General features: G+C 33.2%; 1 protein-coding gene across 1 annotated transcript; it reads right to left on the bottom strand.

Annotated features, from left to right (window-relative positions):
• Positions 1 to 939: 939 nt before the first annotated feature.
• Positions 940 to 15378, bottom strand: LOC128989221 (neprilysin-2-like). The gene is made up of 14 exons (XM_054411094.1): positions 15325 to 15378; positions 14629 to 14735; positions 12505 to 12643; positions 12092 to 12297; positions 10995 to 11171; positions 9527 to 9744; positions 8237 to 8395; positions 7558 to 7701; positions 7028 to 7124; positions 6376 to 6544; positions 5778 to 5896; positions 4441 to 4572; positions 3209 to 3369; positions 940 to 2391 (listed from the first exon to the last, which is right to left on the bottom strand). Exons 1-14 carry the CDS (start codon positions 15359 to 15361, stop codon positions 2220 to 2222), a joined length of 2037 nt encoding a protein of 678 aa, XP_054267069.1. The 5' UTR covers positions 15362 to 15378; the 3' UTR covers positions 940 to 2219.
• Positions 15379 to 27979: the final 12601 nt, after the last annotated feature.

Genomic DNA, 27979 nt, shown 5'->3' with positions numbered 1-27979 from the left:
ACGAGTTGCGTACACAACTTTACCTACGAGTGTTTTCTAATTGCTAAAAATCACTATTCATAACTGGAAGGTAATGTTTTTGTTTATAACCTCTAATTGCCACTGATAGTGATAGAACAAATCATTGTACCAAAAACTAATTGCACCACTCAACAAATAAATTGACTGATTAGTTGAAGTTTGAAGCATTACAATTTCACTTCTTTTCTCTCAATCCTTGACCCTCATTGGTCCGTTACCTGTGTTGTTAAGTAAAAAAAAAAAACAATGCTTTTATAGTTTACGCAAAATATTGCGTAAAGAGTTAACGACACGAGTAGAAAATGAGCAATGGCTAGTGCCTAAAAGCTTTCCACGATGTTGTTAACACTAAATAATGTAATTTATAATAATAATATGCAGATGTATATCATTATATAATGTATTTAATAATCTAATATGGAATAAACCAAATCATTCTTCTATAAATTGAGCCATATTCTGTACTTTATTTGTCTTTGATTTTCTGAGTTGATCAATGTGATAATAATGTGCTCGAAACTGCCTACATAGCAAGTCTTCTGGAAATCAAAACCCCATTTAATGATAGTGGTAGAGTGGTAGTTAGCGACCAGCAGTCATATTGGCGGCAAATATCGTCTATCACGTGGCTTGGCGCGCCTCCATCACATAGAGTATAATAATTGGGCAGTATATATATATTTAACAATGGTTTATTTTAAAATTATCTACAGTAAACGGGTTGTATTAAGTGTATAGATAGTTTTACCTATTTCCATTCTAAACCCATTAAATGATGGTTTAAGAGTAGGTATAAATTATAATGTGTAAAAATTGAACACTTAAAAACTGAAACGCGTAGGAAAATAAGGCAAACATAATGAAAATGAAAAACACGTTTGGTTTTTATATCACAAATTGTAATAAAATTACAATACATTAACAATCATATATACAGTACAATACATATCCGAGTACCATATTAATTACTCAGGATAAGATACGAATATATTACCTTTCTTATCTCAGTATTATTTTATTACAGTGCAATACATATTACTAAGATTTATTGTGCTTTTTCTTACCTCGCTAGAGTTATAACTAAATGATTATATTACACTCACGGGGCTCATACCTTTAACATAATGTATATAAAGTAAAACCTAAATTCTCCAATCTGCTTACTAAAGTAATGTTATATAACATACTAAAAGCATTTCTCTAAAAGCATTACCAAATACTGAAGATATCAAATTTTAATGTATTTTATCCATCAAATTTGACAAACCATCCTCAGTATGCACTGTATTATAAAATACAGTACAAACTGAAAATTAATGCATTGATTACTAATTAATTAATAATAGCCTATCTATAGATAAACATCATATTTCCTATTAAACCAAAGTGTTCTAACAATGCATTGCCTCAGTAATTAAGGATGAAGTTTTGGTGGGAGAGGGCTAAGTAAAATAATCATTATTTGATCAAAACTTTTTTCCCCTATATCAGGTAATCTTCAGTGTAATCTTTGCTCAATACAACTACAATTTTTCACTTTGTACTATATTTTTTGAGTACACTGGCATTTTACTTTTATTTAAAGGTAGGTTTTACAATTTGTACGCACTTTTTTATAGTTTACATTATATGGACAGCTGTATTCAGTGGGTATTACCTATTACAGATAATTGTGTTAGAATTTATTATACTTATATTAAACAATATAGGCTTGAATTGAACTTATCTGTCTTCAGCTAATCCATCATTCAAGAGTATTTTAGAGAATATGCTCATGCTGAAGTTTATTTTTTACTTTAAAAACTTTTAATTTAGTACCAAGAGATAAATCTTACTCCTTATAGTAATTACCCTCCCTCCTAGAGACTCATGCTTTTATGAGCAAGATCTGATTATGGAGGTTTAACAGATTAAACAGTACTTTCAAAAACAAGGGGAAGAATATTGTTGTCATTTTAGGAATCGTAGTTAATTTTGGAGCTAAACATTTTATTGGTGGACCAGTATCGCAGGAAACTTAGAATGTAGCTGAAAAAACTAATTTGTTAACTAAAGGTCTGAGTACTGGACTTATGGAGTTTTAGGTTTAAAAGATTTGATCATACCTTTACAACAATAGTTTAACTATTCCCATAGACAACATACAGGATGTGTTTACTAATTTTCTTTTCCATTTAATGTCGCTGGTAGAAGTAAGGTCACCAAACCACACACCTATGTCGAGGGTTCATCGCATCATTGTCTGAACACCTGAAGATCTTAGAGAACTCAGGGAAGTTCTTGAGTGGACCGTTGACACGGAACTCTGCTGGAGAGTGAACATCTGAAGTAATCGTGAGCTTGAGTATCTGGGGACGATATCTGGTGCACCTTAATTAAATTACATGAATTCAAAATTCAAATGTATTGAGCTACGTTGTTTTCTTGTTAGATCTCTCCGTGGCAACATTATCCATCGAAAAATGGATGTAATCACTACTCTATATCTTGTCAGTGCAACAATATAAAAAAACACATAAGAATTTTACAAAATTTGTTCCCTATAGTAATATAATAGAATAAAATACGTCTCGTAATACTATAATTTATAGATGTACTTCATAAGTGTATAAGATACGTGAATAACATTAGGATACCGAGATAGTAAACAACGGATGTATTTTGTATAAGTACCTATAAAATACGAGCAGGTGAATAAGAATGGTAAACTATTTGAGTGACTACGTTTGATCTATTTAGCTCATCAGTGGCTGTCAACCTAGTCAATGAATGCCATCAAAATGTTCATTTTTAAACATATTTTCGGGGATCTTTAGGTAAAACTCCAAGGTCAGCATCCTTACAGGTTATATTTGTCGAGGGGTGCAAAATTCTACATTTTATAATTTTTCTGTACAAAATTGTTGCCTAAGACAAGAAGACCAGTACATGATGAGTTCAAACGATATGATTTGAATTGTATGTGAATTATGGCATCCACTTTTACTAAACCATAATCTCTGTGGAAATTTACGGTTGCATTGACGGAGCTGGCAAATAATCTGAGGACCCAGGAAAATAATGATACATTACATTTTTCCTAATAGCCTATTCGTAGCTTTGGTTAAAAATTGGCTTACAATTTGCTAGTAAGTTTAACTAGCTTACTTGTTTCACTTCCAATTTTGACTTTTACTTCATTACTCACCACATGGTGGCCATGCTGAGCATAAACAGCTGATCCTGGGTGTAGTTCTGCAGTCCTGGCAGACGAGGCTCGTTTAGGTTGAGTCTCTTGTAGGCTCGGTAGGCTAGTTTGATACCACCGTTATCCGCCAAATTCTCACCCTGGGTATTAATGCCGTTGAGCTGTAACAATGAAGTTGAGATGTTATAGTGTTCACCTACTAATTATAACATTGTCTGTTAGATCCTCAGATAAGTCAATGATGATTTTTTACCTAACTAAGCAGCTGTTATTGAGCACGTGGCCCAGGCTAAGAGGCAGATTATCTTAGTCAGTGACAAACATATGATTTGAAAAATTCATGGCCAAAAATAATTAACAAAATATCAGATCTAAGAACAGTTCTGGAAATTGAGTTGAGTTTTTTTTTCCGGGAACAAGATTTGTTTTAGGAACATTTAGTGGTGGTTGTACATTTTCCTGTAGATTAAAACACCACGTTATTCTCTCTTGCAAACCTCATTGTGGTCTGTGCAGCTATGGTAAAGCAACTAGGCAAGCTCAGAACCACCTAAAGCAGTAAAGCTTTAGGCGCAACATTATTGATCTTTTTCTAGAGTCTATATTCAAAAAATTCGAAAGAGGATATTTCTAGGATCATATTATTAAACCCAAAGCTAGCTTATAAGACAATAATTAGCACATTTCTTCGGCTCCGAGAGACAAGAACGTGTACACATAATCCTCGTCCAGCTAACAGTTGTGGAAATTATCCTCAAGACCAAACTCTATATCTCTCAGATACTAATTAATTTGATACTGCTAGGTTACTTCTCACTGTTTTTTTCCTTTTCTGTAAGCCTCTTTAAAGTGTGTGTTTCAGGTCTAGTAGTGCGTTCTGAACATGGTGTATCAATCCTGATTTTGGAGCCATAAATAAATATTACACACCAAAATACATTCAACACACTAATACCAGTATTAAAACCAAAGCCAGTATTAAAATCATTGGGCTCATACGTTAATAGACAAATGACAGCGTGTGCTCAATCTTAGTGCGACATTGTTCCGAAAAGCATAACTCCAAAAGAGCTTGCGTTGTCAGGCACTGCTTAGAAAGTCATAATGCATAAATAAAAAAAAAAGAAACCATAGAAAGTCATAATACTCTGATCCGCAAACACTGTTCCCAAAAAACTGCCTTTCGGAGCAGTGAAGGGGATCTCTGTATACTGTCAGTGAGTACTACCTACATGCAAACTAGTCTTGGAGTCCACAAAGTTGCTGTACTGGTCTATGAAACATCGCTTCTTCTCGTTGAATATATTCCTGCTGCCTTCGGTCCACCATTCCTTGAGGTCTCCGTTGAAGTCAAACTGGCTACCCTGTGACATGACAAAATATCATGTTAAACAGGAACTGGAATTTCAGGATCATAAAATGATAGTAGTTCATAAAAGCGGGTTTTATTAACTCACTAACACACACGTGGGATACCTTTATTCTCATACTAACCCTATATTCTTTAAACCTATACTCTTATACTACTAGTAAGCCTGTTCTGCACGTATTATATCACCTAAAAATGATTAACAATTAAATATGTTTACCTAACTAATGTATCTAACTACTACTTCCTACGACGCGACGTGGACCTGTTTGCCTCCCATCCCATATAATTTTAGTATTGCAGGTATATTAATCTAACTGCCACAAAGGTTCCCACACAACGCAATGCTCCCTTTGACAGCTTCCTTCGCCCCTTCCTGTGTCGTGGGCCTGTTTCCCTCCCTTCCCACAGCAATTTAGTATTGCATATACACTGCCAGAAGTGGTTTCACACTCCACACTGCTTGCATTTACCACTTCCTTCACTTCTTCCTACGACGTGGACCTGTTTCCCTCAATTCCCATATCATTATAGTATTGCAGATACATTATACGAACTGCCACATTGGGTTCACACACTTCTAACTGCTCACCTTTACTACATCCTTCACCACTTCCTACGACGTGCCCCTGTTTCCTCCATTCCCAGAGCATTTTAGTATTGCATATACATTAATCTAACTGCTACAAACGGTTCCCACACTCAACACTTCTCGCCTTGACTACTTCCTACACCACTTCCCACGTCGTTTACCTCATTCCCTCCCTTCCCAGAGCATTTTAGTATTGCAGATACTTAAAACTAACTGACACAAACGGCACTGACACACTCTGCACTGCTCACCTTGACTACTTCCTATGACGTGGAAACGTGGCGCACTTCACTTCGCTGTTTTTTTTTATATCTAGTTTTTGTGATATTCCTATGTTCGCACTGCTGTCAATAACAGCGTTACTGTCAAGAAACGTCAAAAACATATATTCCTTTATTTAGAAGATTTATCTGGACATTCTTTATAGCCAGGTAGAGATGATGACTTCAGAATAACATAAACTTATGTAGCCAAGCGATCCTCTGTCCTAATCAAACACTACTTAAAAGCACGAGTTTTTTAAGAAGCCAAATGTTGGACAGTTAGAGCTTAACTATTGGCATAGAAAGGCAAAAGTATTAAAATTCCGACTCGCCAACAAGACCAACCTGATCGTCAAACCCATGGGTTATCTCGTGCGCCATGAAGAAGCCAATCGCTGCGTAGTTGACATATTTGGGCAGCTTTGCGTCGAAAAATGGCAGCTGCAGAATGCCAGCTGGAATCACTGTGGAAAACGTAAATTATTTGGATATTTGCAATAAGCTAGATTACTAAAAATAATTTGTTTTTGCTTGCTAAATCTCAAAAAATTAGAACGAGAAAGTATGAATTATAAATGTAAACAAATTAGGGAACCAGCCCGAACCTCATAATAATAAAATTAGCAGGGCTGGTTTATAAGACGTTTTTTTACGTATTAAGGTTGCTGGCTTAAGTTTTTTGACACTGAGCACAACTAGACTCCAACTGGAGGGTGAATTGCATATGAAAGAGACGTTGGTCAACATATGTACATTGGAACTAGAGGATACAAATGGGAAAGTAATAAAATTTATACTTTGGCTTGGTTGTAATGTAAAAACTTAATTCTACATGTTCTAAGCCTTAAAACCATCTGTAATATCACAAGAATATAACTGAAATACGAAAAAGCCAATGTAGTGTGTCCATAAAAGCCTCAACAGAAAACCATCTGAAACTCACAAATAGAGTTCTCATAAGATTTGTATTCGGCGTTGACTATGGCTACATCACTGTGTTCCCGCCAGTCTGTATTGTTGACAGGTTCCCTCAGCTGTCTGTAGGCGTAGTTTTCTCCCCATCTGGACAACTTCAGTCTCTCCTCTAGGTAGTGTTTTCCGTCCAAGACCAGCTACAATCAGCTGATTAGTTGAGTACAGATATAATTGATATAGAGATGTTTGACCTCTCAAGAACACTAGAGGAGGATTGTGGTTTGCTACTAATAGTGTCTGAAGCTGAAGATCAACAGAAGAATAAAATGAATAAGAAAACAGCAGAAAAAATTGGGACAGGATGAAATCATTAAAGAGTCTGAAGAATAAAATATCTCATTTTAAAGCTATTTTGCTACATTTTAAATTTAATGGTTATTGTTTTGTCAAACTACATAAATATTAAACTGTGATATTTTTCTACCTCTAAAACAAAAGCTTTAAAGATCCGAAAAGTAATTCAAAGTGAAGGCCATAAAAAACCCAATCAAACTGTAAAGGCTTCGTCATCTTAGGAACAACAAGTTTATACGTTAATGTAAAATGTTTCACCTTAAAATAAAGATAGTTTGTAAACATAGTGTGTCGTAAAATTAAATGACTAGTGTATTTCAACATACTCCTTCATATAACTGCTCAATCTTGGATATATCCAACAACTCGTCGGGATATCCAATGTATTCCTGGATCTTTTGAACCTTGTACAGAGCTTGGGACCTGAAAATGCACATCCAAATCAAATCTTATTTTAAATTAGGATGGGAAATTTTGTAAATAAATTATTTGGAACGTGTCTTTTTACAGTAATAGTTCCTCCAAAAATTAAAGTGAGGGATGGATATGTATTGAATAAATTCAGAATGGCATTTGCATGTATTGTTTACTTTCTTAATAAATAAGTCTGGAAACTCAACATTTTAAAGGATATTCTTGAATAACATTTCAGGTTAATTTATACTAGGTATACCTATAGTAGAGATTAGCAATGTGTAATATAGCCACAGACAATGGACCACTAATGGTCTATGGTCTGTGATACAACTCAAAAGAGAAAATGTAATAAGAATGCAAACAGTTAATTATTGTGCTTTAAACTTTTTCATTTTTTCTTATTGATTCCTCATCGGTAAGCTACAACTAAGGAACTCGCCTTGTTACGTTGTCCATCCAGTCCACTTCTTGAAGTACTTTGTACATTTCCTGCCTTATCTTCTCCGCCATATCGAAAGCTTCCTTTCTCGACGTTTTGTCAAAAAACCTCTTTACATACAGTGAAGCCAGTGCTATTTTAAGGCTGAAAGCATAAAATTGTGAAACTGGTCATGCTTGAGTAGAGTTAAGGAACTAAACGTATTTGCCTATTTAAACCTGTATGCAAACAATATATGGAGTTCTTTTTGATCATGCTTTGGAATACTGGTTGCTGGTGGGGTTTTGATTTTTAATGTATGATTATATCCGACCGGTATGGACAAAGTGAGTAATTCCATTAGTTACATAATCTCTAACTTGACTCTTTAAACTCGTCGAAAATTATGAATATTATTGGTTTGAAAATCATGTAATACTTTTCAATTGCTCAAATTTGAGCTAAATGTACAATAGTATATATATATATATATGTATATATATATAGTACAGTAGTATATTTTCTTTCGCGTATTCTATACCGTTGGCATTAAAAACTCCCTTATTTTAGAATGAAATCCAAACCAATAATGAGTTTAGTTTAAGCCGAAGATCGAACCCCCAAACAGCCTCTGGAGGTGTTCAATCAAATTCAGTAATAAACTACAATATTTTTAAAGCAATTAATTTAAAATACTTACTCTCTATTAGCCACGCCTACACACTCCTTCCATCTAGGATCCCTGGCCGTGGTACCTAGTAGGGTGCTCTTGTACTCCTGCTTTCTGTTCCTCATCTCATCCGTAAGCGCTCCTGACAATCCATTAGCAGCGTGCCAACCCATGTAGTTGGCCAACACTCTACAAGACAATTGGATATCTTTGTAAGTTATCTTTGTTATTGAGACAGCAATGACAAATAAGTACTTATGAGGTGGAATGATGGAAGAATGTAGACTGGAGTAAAATTATATGTGTTTCTTTGCTGTTAACGGTATCAAATAACTTCTTAGTCAGCATTAAACGTGTTATTAAATTTACGGAAAGTAAATATAAGAAACGTCTGATAACACCTAAAACATATGTTTACGAATATTCTGTTACTCACAAGACGGTAAATATACATAAAAGATGGCAAGTGGTAATCGATTTCGATTGGACACTCCAATCATCACGAGACACAATAGGCGAATGACCCACCGAGACCTTTTTAAAGAGCTTTACAAAATAATTAGGTATATAAAAGGGTTTTTGTAAGATTATTGGTAACGGAGAAAATGCAAAATATTGTAAATTTAAAACCCCAATGTTATTATTATGGAGAATACTGTAAAATGTTGTAGTTTGCTTGTTGATCAAAATATATCTGATAAAACTTGGCAAATTCATTTATTTTATACTAAGCTATTATTATTTACTAAAACCCCCACTTTATTAGTTTTCTTGTAGCAGCAAACCTAGGAACTCGTTAAACCTTAAGTTAATTAAATAGATTTAATTTCAAATAAATTCAGACAAATTGAAACTCGCTTAGTCGGTAGGTTTGCTGCAGCGTGAGTATTTACAGTACCGGCTCAATTAGAAGAAAACACACTACTAGATGTATTTTAGTGTTTCACTATTTACAACAAAACATGTGTCCAAATATTAATGCTCCAAGTTGTTTTACATATCAATTAATTAAATTATGCTACAAGTAAAAAATCTTCCACAACATAGTGCAGAGCATCTCTCTGATGATCTCTGCTTGGTGTTAGGGCCAGAGAACGGCTACCAAAGTAGTTCATATCAAACCAACGGACAAAAATATACCGTGACACACTATTAATATCATTCCGTCCGGATCGGTGTACGGACCCCTGACACACTATCGAACTCCCTTCTCCCTTCTCGATTCGGGTTCTTGGTCAGAGAAAGGATCGATAGTGTGTCAACGTGTTAACGTATTGAGATATTAATATGAAGCAAAGTAGTGTTTTGAGGTTTACTTACTGGTTTGGGTGCTTAGACAACAACTTTTCTAACTCCTTCAGAAAATTGACTTCCTTCACGTTCATCATTTCATTTTCCCGTAGTGGAACGTCTTCCGGCATGATACTTTTGAGAAGTTTCTTCCAGTCAACCCATGGAATCTCCTTTGTGAGATCAGGAAGAGTATAAATGTTGTACATTCTGTCAAAATCTCTCCGTTCTTCATTTGGAACAGTTAACTGAAAAATTTTTAAGTTTATCAATTCAATTATTATAAATTATCAATTATTTAAGATGGGGCCGCCACTATGTTTGTATTTTAACTTAAATATGAGTAAAGGATGAGTGAAGATGAGTGGCGCAATTTTGCAGTCTTGTTAGTGACTAAGTCTATCATATTATTTAGACTCAGCTGTTAATTAATAGCCCTTAAAGCTAATAGCAACTAATGGACCTACTGTTTATAGTGGAAACCAAACCACATTATTGCCTTATTATTAACTAATTAGTCTAATTATCTGCAGGATAGTACTGAGGATATTCGTAGCACTAACTAGTGCGGACGTCAATCCACACAAGTGAGTATCGCATCCACAGTGCATGCCTATAAATATCCACAATTCGTGACCTCCTAGTAGCTGGATTACAGGACAACGCCACCGTCCCAGTTTGAAAATAACTAATTAATTCAAAGTCGTCTGAATACTCTTAAGAGAGGTGTGACGCTGAAATGGGCTAGCTAAAAGATTTGAGATTCTTGAGAGCCGATAAAGAATATGCACATAGAAAATAGGTTGGAGAGAAAAAAACTTTTTGGGCGTGACAGTGGGACTAAAAGTAAAAATATTTGTACCAATTCATATATGTTTTTTGGTATTTTTTCCCATTTAAACACATATTATACAGCGTAGACAACCCTTAAGACGAATTAAGGTTCTGTGAAGGGCTCATTCAATCGTATAACTTAGCAAGACTACAAAGAAGAATTTTGTATTTTCTCGAATATCCAAGCTTAAATTGGAAGAGGTTTAACAAATTTAAACTTCTCTCAAATTTATAAAATGTGTAATTGATTTTACTGAAGACATGTAAATAAGTAGGATACATTTTAAATTTCAAAGTTTGTAGTATGTTCAAATTTTAAGATCTTAACGTCTAGTACGGGTGATACCACTAGTCCAAGTTTTGTACTACATGTATTATTAACATTGCAATCGCTCTAATGGTCGTGTTTTCTGTTTGTTCCCACAAATTTACACAAAACATATATAACCAGTATAAGCCTTTACCTTGTACAAAATTCATTAATTTTGGGGCCCAATGGTAGTTAAAATGTCAACTCATCAAAATGACTGAAGTATAAGGCTGATACAACGTATATATGACAGTCTTCATTACCAAGATTATCTTTAAGCCAACTTTGACTAGTGGTATATTTTAGATGAAGACATCCATTTACAAAATATTGATAGAAAAACTCAAATCATACCTTGGCAAGTTCTATCTCGAACAGCAGACAGTCCCTTAGCTGTTTTTTAGCAGTTTCCCTGTCAGCCCCGTACAACACAGCCATATCTACCATGTAGTTGTAGTAGTCTTTCACTGCAGGGTCCTCCTCTCCCCTGATCAAATAATCTCGGAAAAGGCCTAGATTAGCCTGGTCTACCTGTCACATTGAAAAATATAATAACTGAAGTATTAGTGAAACATGGGAAACGCTTGATCGTGGGTAGCTGAGGGGTAACAGTAATCACCCAGCAATTTTAAGGACGAAGGCTCCATCCTCAGAAAAGTCTGTAGTTTTTTTTATTATATAAATCTGGACCAGTTGTATTTCATCAGGCTTTTAATAAAAGGTCCTTGCTACAGTAACTCCTAGGCTTGGTTGGAAACAAAGCTACACGAGGCATCTTACTCATACATTCTTATTTATTTAGGCCTAGTTTCATCTATACGTAACATAACACATAATGTATATGATACCTCATAACATGAAATACAAATGTTTGTTATGATATGTCTAATTTAAATTCATTCTACAATTTATTTCAAAATTTTATTGGTGAATTAGGTTTTTATTCTCAAGAAAGAAACAATAAATTGTAAAGGATATATCGGAATGGAAGCGGTAAAGTTAATGACAGGTTCTCTTTACTATACAATTAATGGTAAAATAGTAAACCACTCAATTTACTAAATAAAGTATTTATCAATATCGGTTAGTCAGTTTTAAATACGAACAGAATCAAATTAAATATATAATTGGTTTATCCTAGGCAAAGCCATGCACACAAAATGATAGTAGCCAAAACATTACAATCACAAGATTTCATGTTATACTTTATCTCTGTCCCAAACCTAACACAATTTTCGTTGTGCTAAATTTGGTCAAGACTCAAGAGGACACTAAACCGGTTCATAATTCCAAGGGAGTATAGTAATGATATAATCAACCACTTCTAATGGTAAAAACTTTTGTTTTGAATGATATAAAATTGCTGGAATCAATATATAAATATAATGCAAAGCATACTAAAAACCAGACAGTACACACATTTTATAAGATAAAATTCTATTATAGAGTACCATAAGAATCCTGCGGGTTGTATTCTTGGTATCGATCGAGATGTAGACGTGAAAGAGGTTGCCACCTCCAATAGAGAGATTTCTCAGTTTTATTTCAGTGTCAAGGAAATCCCAGTTTTCTTCCTGCCAGTTTCCCAACACAGGCCATCCTCCAGCTTTCTGCAGCAAGGCTACAGCGTGGCTTATACCTCGACTGTTGATGGCCTCTGGATAAGGATTTGGAAATTAGAACAAAAACTAATACTGAGAGCACAATGTTGTTCTTGTATGTTGCAAAATTTCATTGCATCACTCGTTTACTTGTAGTGCTAAACAAATAACAATCTTTATGGCTAGACTTTCAAACTTTTTATTTTCCAGCTATAGGGGTTGTTTTATATATGAATAATTATTTTGTTCGATTTCTCACTCACCTTCGTCCATGCATAGTGAGAATAGATTCTTCAAGTTTCTATACGGCAATGGATCGTCAGGGTTGGGCTTTTCAGAAAGAATAACTTTCAGTTGTTCCTGGAGCTTGACTTTCACTTGAGGAATTGATGAATTCTCGGCCTGAAATATATAATCCAGTACACATATCTACAATTTTATATACTGAGTGAATCAGACTATCCGTGCACAATGGTATGGCCCACCAAGCGATAAAAAGCGACCTTTTTTTATTGAAAATCTGCCATTTAATTTGTTTCTGGGTCCCAATTTTAAAATGTCACTTTAGGCACTTTTCTTTTAATATTGTAATTATTAAAAGTACGACTATAAGTCCGAAAAGCATTTAAACAATTTTTAACATGTCGAAAATCCAAGAAATTTTACAAATTTTACAAGTAGGTTGTTTTTAAAGGTGAAAGAGTGCGATTAAAAAAAAGAGTGTCTTGTAAAAAATTTAATTCCTTCTGTGAAAATTCTTTCAAATCTTTGCTAGCTCTTCCCATATTTGAGCTATAATCGTTAAAAAAACGTGTTTCTCAAAAAAGGGGACTTAAGGAATTTTTGGGGAGGGTTATAATTTGAAAGTGTTTGAAATTGGAAAATGTAATTTGTAAATGAAAATGGGGTGCAATTTGTCCACCCTGTATATGACGGCTTTCATTATTGACAACCATACGAAATCATTACATCTCAAAATCTCAATAGAAATATAACAGTGACTGACGGTGGCAGGTAAGAAAAGTTATAATTAATTATCCCGTTTAAACTTCTAACAATTACACCAATTATAATGCTATTCCGAAGTCAATTATACGAGAATACTTTTTAGGGAGGTTAGTAGCTTAAATTGTGAATAAGGTTCGGATATCAAGAAAGTATCCGGAACTTGAAAAGAATCTTGTTATAAAATCCTTCTACTCCATTCAGTTAAGAGAGTGGCTTCCAAAAACCGTTTGATTTTTCATAGTTTCTTGTTTAATAAATTGCTTAGTATTCTTTAAATTATTGATTTGAAAGACATTATAAAATATAAATGTAAATTGGATTTTAATATTTCTTTGGTCTTTCTGTTGTAACCACAGTAGGGCCTCCATATTTTCAGTAAGTGTAAGAACGTGAACGTGATCCCAAATCATATACAGGGTGTCCATAAAAAACATTTCATGTAAATTATTTTCTATCTTGGACATTTATCAAGATAGAGATTTAAAATTTTGTATAAATGTGTAGTTCTAAAATTGAAAAGAACTGTGAAAATTTCCTTCCAGTATCTCCAGCCGTTTCAATATGGCGGCCATTTAAAATCTTTAATGCTAAATTTCATGAAAACCGTAAATATAAGATCATTTTTACCTTACCAAAAGGATAGAGGATTTTAATATAAATCAAATGAGACCGTGTTTGTAAATATTGGATGAAAAATAACTTTTCTACATTCGGTTACGCAATTTAACAGGACTACCATGTTCTCAAGTTAGTATGGTAGTACTTCTAAGTAGTACTTCTAGGTAGTACTTCTGATAACTCAGTTATTTTTCATCCGATTTTAAAAACAAGGTCTCATTCGATTTGTATTAAAATCCTCTATCCTTTCGGTAAGGTAAAGAACTTTCTTAATATATACGGTTTTTATGAAATTTGACATTACAGATTTTAAATGGCCGCCATATTGAAACGGCTGGAGATAGTGGAGGGAAATTTTCACAGTTCTTTTCAATTTTAGAACTACACATTTATACAAAATTTTAAATCTCTATCTTGATAAATGTCCAAGATAGAAAATAATTTATAAAAATCACAAACAGACCGACAGACAGAAATCTAGGCACTTTAGACCCATACTTATGGTTTTATGTTTGTCTTAGCCCAGGGAACAAGTCCACTAAATATGTCCGTACAATTCGGAAACACCTATCTATGTGATTTGAACATGAAAAATTTATAAGGTAGCTTACTGGGGCTGTTTTATAGGGCATAAAACAGCCCCAGTAAGCTACCTTATAAATTTGCCCTTTTGCCTTTGGAAAGTCAAATCTTTGACATGCGTAGCTAGTGCTATCAATGATTTATAAATTTGAAAATAACTTTTAAAAACAGCCGCTTACCTGGTCATAATCTATTTCAGCAGTGTCCTCAAAACGTCTGCAAGCGAATCTGTAGAAGTCATCGCAAGGCCTGGCACTGAAGTCTATGGAACTGAGCATTCTTTGAGCTGCACAAAAAACATGGTTTTGCTTTTTTTATGTCATGTAATAAAACAAAATATTTTTATCAATTTCAGGACGAAAATGTAAAAATGCTTTTGACTTTGGATTTTAAAAATCCGCGTATAACTTTTGGTAAATCTTATATTATCCACGCCACTGTATTTTTCCATCAAAATAATTATCAATTATCTTTACGCTATTAGTATTTTTTTCTAGGAAATTATAACTGATGGGGACAATTATTATCATTAATTATAATGAGGAGACAATCAAAATCCAAAAGTTTGCGTAAATTTTGTCGAAGGGTAGTACGGTTGTACATATGTTTGTAATAATGAACTTTACATTTGTATTAACATAGGACATGTTGTTTGACTACTGTTTATCAATTAGCATTGATCTTAATTTAGTTGATTCAAGAGTTATTCAATTAAGCTTAGCCTCAATCCGGCTTCATGATACTTTATAGCTCTAGTTTTGCTATTGATATTTTTGTTATGAGTAACAGGTTTACTAGTTGGACATAAATATTTATATAATCAGATTGTATTTCCTTAATAACGAACTTACGTTTATTGTATTCATTTTACTTACATAAGGACTCGCATGCTTCAGTTTTGCACACATCCATCTTTGGTTTACAAGTTTCCCCATCTGAAAAGTAAAAATATTTTTAGATCATTCATTTTGTTATGGGCTAAAGATGTACTATATAGATGTGACGTCACGTCAGTATTGATTATTTACGTCAATATTGTAGTAATAGCACTGGAAAAAGGTAGTAAACTATGAAATTTTCCTAATTCTTTACTGACTCTTTCTTCGCTTTAGTATTTCAATTCAAAGTTTAAACTCCAGTGCAAATTATTATACGTAGACATTTTTCACGGACTGTTCCTTAGCTTTAATCTATAATAAAGTTTATTTTAAGTTAAATTCAATTTCACTGTTCTAACTTAAATTTTAACCAGTATAAATGTCTTATTTTACTTACTTTTCAGAATAATTAGAGTTACGAGACCAAACACTACCTCAGAAGTCCTAACCATGACTATTGTTGGTTTATTTTTGTCCGTGCTTATCAAATAGTTGTTATATAGAGACTGTTGAGTCCGTGACAATCAGCTTTTTAACTGTGTTGAGCTGATGTGCATTAGTACCATAGGCCTATCGCTATCTATATCATCAAACCGTTCACATGTAAAAGAGTTACATTTAACTACTCAAAGATTGTAATGGTAATTTTGAAGAGCATAAACGTTGGGTGTTACTAATGGAAAGCTCTTACAATACACAGTAGAGGTTTATTAGAAACATTCACAAAGCACAACTGTTTAATTTGAATAGCAACTGAGTTTCAGATGACAAATATTATTATTTTTATGTCATTTTTTTATTTTTTTCGCTTTTCAATACTTTAAATTTCCTTGGAGAGGCACCAATGACGAATACATTCTCAAGTATGTAATTCAACCTTGCAAAATCTCTAGCTTAACGTCTAAAAGTCCTTCTTTTATCATATCTTGCTGTATGGGACAAAAACTGTTAAGAACTTTATACTGATTACATTTTCCTGATTTGTAAATATTTTTGAATTAGGGTTGGTTAAAATTACAATATCAGTTAGGAATCGAAGAAATAACAGAAAAAAAATTAGTAGCATCAGTAATTGTTATGAAGCAATGTAACATTGTCGGGAAGGTATATAAAACCAATTACTATAACTACCCCTAAACACTGAGGGGTCAAAATTTAATCACAATTTATGAATCAATTTAACTTAATTATATAAATCGTGTCGTCCATTTACATTAATTTTATTATTGTATATACCGATGCCCATTTATCTACATAAATGCAGCAGTTTAAACCGTTATGATACATGTTTTTAGAAAAATAAGTCAAAGTTGTAACCAATGCTTTATTCAGCCTCGGGAATACTTATAACCGGGAAGTGTTCCGTTAACGCCGCCTCAATAAAGCTTGCCTGAATGAAAACCTGCTTTATCTTTTATCAACAGTTTCACACATTCATCCCTTGAGCAAAGTAGCAACCCTTAGCTCCATTCAGCTTAAATACGGTTGCTGCATTTAAACTAGGGTATATGAAACAATGAAACCAACAACATCCATATTAAGCTCATACAAAGTTCATAAAGTTAAGCTTAGTAGATGAGTGGTTAATGCTTGTAGTTATAACAGGTTTGCCAGTTGATTTAATTATTATTGAGTACAATTAATTAAATATGAAATTTTACAATTAAATGCGGGTAATCTGAAGTGGTTAAAAATATAAGTAGTATGGGATGTAATAGTTTAAGAAATTATTTGTTGGATTTGTAAACGATTATTGAATATTTCCACATACTTGTATCGGTAAACAATTCAATCTATTTCATTGGAATTACATTTATATCTACCAAGTATTATGTAACCGTTACACCTTCTAATTTAGAACTGAAATCACTTCACATAACCCAAATCTGGACTTGGTTGTGCATTCTGGACAACCAATCACAAAAGATCGTAAACCAAAGAGTTGCAAAACTGTGGAGATTGTGATCGATCTGTGATATTCCTGGGTTTGCCAGAGGGGTTACTTCTTGGTACAGTGCTTTCCTCGAGATATTGCGCGAGAGATCTTCATAAAATAAATCTGCTTGAGTTTGAAAATGCAGCAAAGTGGAACTGTTATAGTGTTGTAGTTTATTTGTTCAGACCAATTTAAATTAAAAACTTGTTTAAGTATTTAGGTACAATGATATTTTTTTATTTATTGAAACATGTTAACTGAGTATTCAAACTATATTACTACTTTCATAATTAAAATCTTGCATTAATTTACTCAATATATGAGGCCATCTTCGTGAAACATAGAGATATTTTTCTACCAGATATTGATTGAAAGTATGTCTCAATAATTTTTTTTGAAATTCATTAGGGCTCTAAAGGTTATCATGTTAAATCATAATATTCATTTTCGTTTTGTTTAGATTTGAATGTTTGTGTCAATGTATACACAAGAAAATATAAAACCATTAGACAATAGTAATTGTTTTTCTCGATCGTTTTAAGTGCTCGACTTCGTCTCGAACTTCAAAGCTATCTCCAGCTGGCTAAACCTCATTTTCGGCCCGTGGTACGAACGCTTTTTTTCACCACACTATACCCTATTACCACTATTCACCACAATAGTAATGCACACTGATAGTCAACACAACTACAACTTAAAGGTTATGTGAAGAAATAATTTGAGGAATGAGTAGTCTTCATATTCCTCAAAGTGGAATTCGTCAAAATTTCAATAATAAATAGACAAAAAACACACACAAAAAGACAACTTTTGACGAACTCCACCGCGAGGAATATGAAGACTACTTGACATTCTTCTGACCTGATGATGTGCTCCATTCGAAGCATGGAACAGCTGTAGTATTACTAACTCCAAAGTATCGTTTTGCCAGTAACAAGGTAATCTAAAGCACTATTTAAAACGAATCCTCAACAGCCATGCAAACTTTTTCTTAGCTCGAGATATTTCGTGGGGACCGATTTTCTTACGGAATTAAATATTTATATATTATTTTTGGTCTTAAATAAAGAAAATTCGACAGCGAACTAGAGCCAGAAATTAAAATTGTGTTAAGCTAATCCATTAAAAATGGTAAATCGATAAGACAGTTTAATTCGTGATTAAAATAGGAGGACAATAGAAACTATAACCTCTACGCGTATTTTACAAATCAACAGTCAGCAGGAAAATAAACATTGTTGATATCAAATCAGAATCGTGTTTTATCATAATTGTTTACAAATTCTAGTAGCAATACAGTTATCAAAACGAGTCCTTGTTTTTGGCAGTTAAAATAGATCGTTTTTATTTAAATAAAAAAGAGTATACTGTATAGCTGTATAAAATATCTTTGAGAAATTATTTGTAATCATTATGTATTTAAAAACTTAATATAATCCCTTAGTGATGAAAAGGTTGATAATAAAAATAAATGTTTGAAGATATACTAGTATGATCATTAAACAAAATTTTTATATTCAACGGAACTCAAGGGAGATTGATTTTAATTTTAGTTAGTTGTTACTGCAGTTAAAAAATACTAACTAATTCCTTTATTTTCGCACAGCATTGCGTACATATTAAACATATCCAAACTAAATTTGATACAAACATTATTTGTAGAATATTCCTGTTAATTGAATGAACTACTTAAAATTAAAATACAACTTTTTTTATTTTTTCTACCGAATTAAGATATTTTATTATGTTGGTATCCAAGTGGTTGTATTTCTTACCACCAAATAATTATGGTTGCTAAACCAGCACCAAAAATGCATCAATTCCGAGCCCAGATAATGTTAGTCATTGGGCAACTAATGATGTCCACGTTAGATTGTAGCTAAACAAGGATTTGGGTGATTTCCTTTCACCAAAAACACACACAAAACAATCAAAATTCCACATCATTTAAGCTGTGGTTAATAATGTTATTTATCTAAACCAGCCATTTCAAAGTAAAGTATTAAATTTTATACAAATCGTAAAAATAATTAAAACTCGTAACTAAACATGAATTATACAAAGAAATTCCCTTTGACCGATTTTACCCTGATCGTCTGTAAAAGTCATATTTGTTGATCGTCCAGGCAAATGCCGCCCTGACAAATGTTTAGCCAATATCCCCATATGTTCCAGATGGTTAACCCTTTACGCTTTGCTGGCCTTATCGCCTAACGGAAAATCCGTTTGTGAATTTGTATTTGTGTATCATAAAAAGGCGTAGTAAACTCATGCAACTGATTCGTCCTTGCGTAAAATTAAAATCTAAAACATATTATGTGTAAAAAGAAAATATACAACTGCACGGTAGATTCAGTTGTATGGAAAATGTAGCTATTCGAATTGGTTTTTAGAACAATGGTTTTCTTGTACGGTAGGTCATTGTTTATTACAGAGACATTATTACGTTTGATCACATTGTAACTTTTTAAATGAGAGCTACGGAAACTTGGATCCATAATTAAATTATAATATATAAGAAAACTATATTACTAAAACTATTTTAGGTAAAAAAAAAATAATTACCTTTTTAATATTAGGTAACCTTTCACACATATTTTAAACATGAATTCAATATTGCTTTGTAGATCACAAACTATATAAGAATTGGAAATATTTGTAGAATACAATTGCAGAAGGAGGATTGATTAAATTAAAGAAGCTTTAGTGTTCAACTTTTTCCTTTGTTGAGAAGAATCTGTTTAAGCTCAGACCTGGCATGGCCCAGGCCGATTAAGTATTTAATTTGCAGTTCAAATTAAGGAAGTGCCATTTACAAACACGCTCTCTGCGGTTTTTACTATGGTTTATTTTTCTGTGTCAGTTGTCATGTTATTGCAAATACTGGATGCTAAACCGACTGCATCGTTAGATTGCAAAAGGCTATGGTATATTTTTTATGGTATTGGTGGTGGTATATTTTATTAACTGGTAGGATTTTATGTCTATTTATTTGGATATTTTTATATTTACCTTTTATTATAAAAATATACTATTGTATTTAGCTACTTTGAGACAATCAGTTGTATCTAACGTAACAGTTTTATACAACATAAATAAGATACTCTTCTTTACATAAATATACCTACAACCTAAAGTGTTTTAACTACCAAACAAAGGGTAGTTTTATATGCAACGAGTGATTCAAAGTTGGGAATTTACTAGTTAATCTTGTTACATTCAGCCCGTCTCGAAACTGAGACTCTTGGCAAAAGAAGCATTCTGACTACTTCTTATCCAGACTAGCTTCAATTGAATCAGTCAGTCAGTACTATGGTACCTCGAGGAAAAGAGTTAACACATTTAATATGGTTAAACTAAATTAATAATAGTTTTTACAATTGTGTAAAATGTATGTTCATACATTATACCGTAAATAATGGAAAAATATATCATCAAAGATTCATATTTTTTTAACATTTTATATCTCTTACATTATGGTTTGAACAAAGAATATTCAATTCTTTTCTTTAGGGCGATTTAGAGAGAATTCCCGGATTTTCTCACTTCAGAGACTAAGCCTTATTTACTTGCTAAGTTTCAGTTAAGGGTAGGCTCTATCGGGATACAGTAGGCTATTACCATATTGTTAAAGTAATAGGGGATTGGCTGGACTTGAACCTGCCACCAGAAAATAGTCCGGCCTCTAACCACTATGCAATTCCCACATATTTGAAAGTTAAGTAGCTGTTACAACCACTTAACATATTTTATAATGTAATAAACATGTTATTATCTAGTGTCATTCATTGAATAAATCTATTTATTCGTTTTAGTTACTTGAAATGTATTTTGAGATAGAAATTTGATGTAGATAATAAAATAGATGTTGATAGAGTACTTATAAAACGCAGAGCATTGTAAAAATGTAATCTCGTTCTGAAGCTCTTGTGAAAATGTGTTTGTGTATTTGATTAAGAGCAGTTCAGTCTGCTGAAATTTAATGTGAAATTGAAACTGTAGAGGTAAAATTACCGTATAGAGTGCAGCAATGTGTAACTCTTACAAACATTTGCGCGGTACAATTTATTACGTTTTTTTTTTTTGTTTTGATGCTTTAAATTTTGTATTTAATTTTATGTAGTTAAAAGTGTTAATGCAAAAGTTTGTTTGTTTGGTCACTTTTAATTAGTGGTAAGGAGTTAGGTGATACTATTTAAAAACATTTTAAGGGATTATGCTTAAAACGAGTCTAAAAAGAACTACAACAATAGTGCTGTTAGGGTTATAAATAAAGGAAGATTCCACTAACTACATTCGATCAAAAACGAAGTTTACGTAAAGATAAAACTTATTTTAAAATCAAAATGTTAATACATTCGAAAATCCTGCATTACAAGATTGCTGTATAATTTCACATGAAATATAGAATATTAAACTATGTATTTAGCTTGTGATTATAGTTTTAAATTGCAAAGCTATTAATCACTGATTAACGGGATTACCACATATTTAATAGCCATTTGGTGGTTGGCAAGATTTGAACCTACGTCACTTGGACCGAAGGTTCTTATCCAACCATACCAGCTGTGCCCAGCAACGTATAATACTCAACATTATTATACATTATACATCTATTTATATAATACTAGAGGTCGTCCAGAGGTCGAGAACTTGACCAAAAATATTTAATCTTCTCTATTTTCATTGGAATTTCTTCCATTTGTTTTAATTATCTTTTTATATTTCGATGTTATTTCTTTACCAGCATGGCAACCTATAAAACCCATTTTATAATTTTTTAATTTCAAATTCTTTTTTGTGCTTATTTTTGAGAATATTTAATTTATAACGGGATTCTGCACACATACAGGAAACTATCTTTCTAACAGTATGCGCAGATCTTCCCTACGATGCACACGAGCAGAGAAAAAAGGTTATAAAGAAACATTCTTGCCTATTAATACATCGGGAGTTATTATACATCGATGGTTGTGTCTCTTATAACTGTACCCATACGGTAAGAATGAGCGATGAGCGTACACCTAGTGTAACCGTCACTAATAAAATGACCTTTATAAAGAAATTTGCAGCAAAAGTCCTTGTAAAAGCTTCTTACTTAATTCCATTTGCAAATTAAATACTTAATCGGCCTGGCGAGGTCTGGGCTTAAACTGATTCTTCTCAACAAAGGGAAAAGTTAAGTACAAAAGCTTCCTTTTATTCAATTGTCTTCGAAAGTCGATTGTATTTTCAAATATCTTTCAAGTTCCTAATCCGTTTAATTTGTTGCTACGAATCAGTCTGGGTTAAAAACTAAAAGGAATGAGATTCCGAAACTATTGCACTTTTAAATTGTCAATTTATTACATTTTTCTTTTGTCACTTTATTTTAATTAGTTCGATGAAACCTGAGGCCAGCTTGCGTATTAGGGTTTAAACTATATTCTGTGGAAAAGCGGACAATGCAATGCTATTTTACTTTGCATCGATTATGTTTAAAATGGGAGACGGTACCTTTTTCTGTTAAATGGTTTTTAACCTGAAATTATCTATAAGTTCAAGTAAATATAGCATACACTGAACGTGCCATACTGATATTTTATACGCCTTTTAACCATATCCATATCTTTATGCTAAACCACCTTTTAAAGAAATGAATGGACAAAACATGTTTTTAACCAAGCCATTAAAAAAAATTATTTTTAATGGAATTATTAAAAATAAGTCGATTTTCTCTGTGATGCACGTGAGCTGAGAAAAAAGGTTTTAAAGAAACATGCTTGACTATTAATATATAGAAGATCCACGCAAGGATTTAGTCCGGGAAACAGCTGTTGCCATCTGCTTACAGTATTCAAATGGGGGTTCATTACGTAATACATAATGATTTTCCCCGGGCACCAGCTGATTGTAACTAACCTTTATGGTAGTAATTGCGAGTACCTAATGGTAAGTGTTATCATTGTTTTCATTTGCATTATCTCAAAGTAAGTAATTGAAAATCAATCTTGGCTTTCATCTTCCGATGAAATGAAAAAGATTTTCCCTTGGTAACTGAAACCAAATTTTCAACTCGATTGGTAACTACTGTACTCGGTCCGTGACGGGAAGTGTATCAATAACTCTTGATGAAGTTTAATTCAGTTTGGCCGTCGAGAAGAGTCCAAACTCAGAAAAAATTCACTTTGTTTGTCTTTGAAAAGCGGATGAAACTGCTTTATCAAGTGTTCTGTTTGGAATCACACTTCAATTTCCCCTTTACAAATCCGCCAAAGATCCAAATAAAAAAAATAATATTATAGATTTTTACCATACAGTAAAAATAGAACATAACTATTTTATGTATACTACCACAGACTTCTCTAGTACACACTCTTTCTCTGCTATGTTTAGAGGTGGCTATGATATTTAACACATATTTTGGGAGCGAGCTAGTCTAGTGGTAGAGCGGGGGGCTTCGTGGCCCAAGCTCCCGGGCTCAAATCCCGCAAATCACCAATGGATTTTATCTATTTGATAATGCCGCAACCCACTAGGACTAGCCTAAAGTAATGTGTAAAACAGTTCCAAGCTAGAACTGGCGTCCTAGGATGTGAAGGTGGGACATTACAACAAAAACAAAAAAAAAACTATACCAATATTGAATATTTTAAGTATTTTACTGCAATACAAACGTAGCTAAAGTATCTAAATCTAAAGCATTGATACTACTTTTGACTATTGTTAGAATTAGACATTCCATCCCCAATGTTAAATCTAACGCCAGATTTTGAATCAAATTCGATGTAAGTCGACTTAAGCCACTGACATAGTGTGCTAAAGGTAAATTTTCTGACTCTGTCGAAAATGCTTAGTTTTTAACCAATTTAAAGTGATGGGACGAGTTTTTGTAAACCATATCATACACAAACTATCTAAGGAATAAATACTCAGGGAGGGAAATAGAATTTTAGACTGTTACCTTCTGTTGGTAGTGGGTAATAATTCAACCATGTACATTCTTTCCATTTTGGCTACAGCTGGTCCGTATAGATTATACGTCTTCTTCAGTATTAAAAAAGTCAATGATTTTACACACACCCTGTATTCATAATAATCAGCTTTTACATATACGATGCTGCTTTCTCCATTTTAACATTTAAGTAATTGATTAGGCTAAGGCAAAAAAAATAATTAGAAGACATAATGACGATGTTTTTTCAATTACAGTACCTGTTCTCAGAATATTTCCTAAATACCTACGCAATACAATTGGAATTAAAATAAACTGATTAGGACCAACGATATCTTGGTTACAGTATTATTCAATTTATTCTAGCCTACTACTATATATTCATGATTTAGCTATATCCCAGCAGATGCATAATGGTTATTACTACCCACAATGTGAATATTAACTGTGCACAGTCAGTGCGAAATATCTGAGGTAGAAATTTTTGCTAATTGGATTGCATAAATCAGTTACACAGAAGCCCAAGACAGCTTTAATTTATTCTGCCTGTTCATGTAGGCTTGTACACTTTTTGCATTAGCCGAATCTCACAAATAAAACATCTCATGTTAAATGTACATGAGAAATTACGTAATTTACGTAATAACTTTAATAATATATCAGATTTATCAAATCAAAAAATTTTGTTTACAAAATGCGTCCCTGAAGATTTTGATCTATAATATCTATTAATAAAAAAAATGCATCTTCTATAGTACAATTTTTGTATTTTATTACTTTTTCGCTCATAATCCTTTGATATTCATATTTATTGGCTTTCTTCAACTGGTTTGTGCCATTTGGCCATACTCATGTCCTTAATTTTTTCACATAATATTCTTATTTCAATAATGATAACTATTTTGATGAAATATAAATTAGCATAGTTATTTTTTATTGGTGCAATTTCATGCCGGTGGCATTTTTGGCAAGGAAACAGTCCAAGCCCTGGCCGTGGCCATACTTTGTAGTACGGTAATTGATTTTATTAAAATTTCGATCTGCAATGCATAGCTTGTTTTTTAAATAGGTAATCTAATCCAGCCAGTTCAGGATAAATCCTAACTGTATGGTTTTTATTTTGTTGTGAACTGTTAAAAGTAGTTTCCATTTCCATACATTGAACCCTTATTTATGTAAAAATGTATTGTTAAATTTGTAATAATAGTTAATTGATTGATATTTTTTAAGATATAGGTTTTAATAAATGAAACTGAGGCAGCACTAGTTAAATATTCACCCGCCAAATCCCCTTGTTTGTTGCCCCAAATGTCGATTTCATCCCAACCTGACGCTGGTTACAAATCCTTCAACCTGTCAAACCAATCAGTGAATGTGATTGAGAGGTTTTGTCGTTTTTGTTTTTAAATTTTCAAAGTTTCGCACAACAAATACTTGGGAGCTTCAAATGAACATTGTTGCGTTTACACATTGTTTTCCTAAATTAAATTCACTTCCTTAATTAATTCCAAAATTCGAATGACTAAGCTATAACTAGACATATAAAGACAATTTACACTATCATTTATGGAACTATTATTTATAGTCATATTGGTGGAGAAAAGTACAACGGGTAAAAATAAGGTGTTTGGAATTGATTTTCACATCAATCCTTCGTAGGCTAACGTAGAATTATTATACTACAGTATCTCTATTTTTATGACTTTTAAATTCAAGGGTGTTTTCATTCTCAAGTTCCACAATAAATTTCAGTAGCCAAAACAAGTTGCACATAACAAAACAAAACAAGGCCTTTTTCAATCGTAACACTTTCTACAATCCTCATTGTTTTTTATGATCAATGTTTTTTCTCTAAAAATGCTTCTAAGAATGAACCTTGTATTGTTCGAAGAGCATCTAGATTGAGATACAGTACTTTCATTTTCATCGGATTCCTGCCTTTACAATGGACCAAATCTTAGTTAGATCGAAGCATTCAAACTTTGTATCTAGATAGTGTCCTTTGTTTGCCTGTCCATTCCATGCATTCATTCATTTAATTTGATACATTCATTTCATTCGGACAAGGTTGTAAAATGCCATCTAGTTCATAATCCTGTTGAAGATGATACGGAGGAGTGTGTATTAATTCAATAAAGTATTTTAACTAGTAAAGATTTATTTTAAGGCCTACCATCATTTTGTATCTATAAACTTAAGGGAACTGAATAGTTCACAATAAAGTATAACTGTTTTGAGCTTTAAAATGTTCGGTGCATAAATGGACACGTAATATAAAATCAAACGTTATCTTCTTCGTGAGGCATTCCGTACTGTATTTTGGATGAAAAGCAATGCATTCTGTAGGTACATTCATCAAAGTTCCAATCCACTCAACCACTTATTAGCCTACATAACTTAGCTGAAAATTACCATATTCACGTGGGTCTAGTTTTACGGACTAGTACATCTACAATTTGTAGATAACCAAGAGATAAATACATATGTGAAAAAGCCATTGGTGGAGTAGTATCGCCGAAATGTTGTAAATTTTGTTTATGTCCAGTGTGACTTAAGCACTGATTTTATTATGTTTTGTAATACTTAGCTAGCTGTCCCGACACTTTTAAAGCGTCAAAAATGTTTGAAACCTGTCAATTTTGAACCATATGTACATCCGTTAAATTTAACACTTTTTAAATCAATCATAGTTGTTATAATTAATAAATAGCTATTAATTAACAGCTGTGTCTAAGGAACATGTCGGCCGTAGTCACTAACAAGACTACAAGATAGACAGACAGAAAATCTTTAATCGAAATCTTAGAGATTTGAAAGGCGTCAATACAATATTAATACTAAAATGAGATAAATTGTCAAATACAATCAAAATTCTGCCAGTCCATAAATTCTCTTATGCTGTAGAATGGCATCTTGCAGAACCAACGGGTGAGTTGAGCTTTTACGGTTTTAGGGTTGTCATCTTTCAGCTCTCCTGGCAGCATGGTGAAGAATTTTGATCCGGCATAGGTAGGCTTACGTTCGAAGAGTCCAATGCGATGAGCAGGGAGGTTGTAGTTGGTTCTATTTCTCGTTTCATAGCTGTGTACTTCTTCATGTTGCTTGAAATTCCTGGTTGAGGCCAAAATAATGGTTTCTATTATGTGGAGACTGATAACAGTAAGTAGTTCATTGTCTTTAAAAAAACCTCTAGAACTTTCCAGCCAGTCGACATCATACGTGATTTTCAGAGTTTTTTTCTGCAGTATCAATACTCGTTCCAAGTGAGTATGAGCAGCAGAGCCCCAAACTGCTATTCCATACCGTAGATGGCTTTCAAATAGGGCGCGATATGCCACAAGCACAGCCTCTTGCGTGCAGACGCTTTTAATTCTCCTCAGAGCATATAGAGCGCTACTAAGCTGTCGACATAGGTGATCTAGATGGTCTTGCCAAGAAAGTCGTTCATCTATAACTACACCTAGATTTTTAGTACTCTCCACAGTCAGTAGGCCTGCTGGTATAGCAGTTCTCTTTTGTTTCCAAAGGTTAGTTGAATGGTCTTTGATTCGTTGAAAACCAAGTCATTGCTACTACAGTAGTGCTCCGCACATCCAAGAGCCACGAATGTTCTTATTTCCAGATTTTCAACAGATTCACCTGATGTCAGCAGAACAGAGTCATCTGCATACATAACGGTATGGCAATGTTGGTGAAGGAAATCTGGCAGGTCATTGGTAAATAATATGAACAAGATAGGTCCAAGGACCGATCCCTGTGGTACTCCCCTTGATGTTGACAAA

This window comes from Macrosteles quadrilineatus, unplaced genomic scaffold (assembly GCF_028750875.1).
Source record: "Macrosteles quadrilineatus isolate MER2022 unplaced genomic scaffold, UCM_ALF_1.0 Scaffold_3__2_contigs__length_128488019, whole genome shotgun sequence".
Classification (NCBI taxonomy): domain Eukaryota; kingdom Metazoa; phylum Arthropoda; class Insecta; order Hemiptera; family Cicadellidae; genus Macrosteles; species Macrosteles quadrilineatus.
This window is presented reverse-complemented; position numbering and strand designations above follow the sequence as displayed.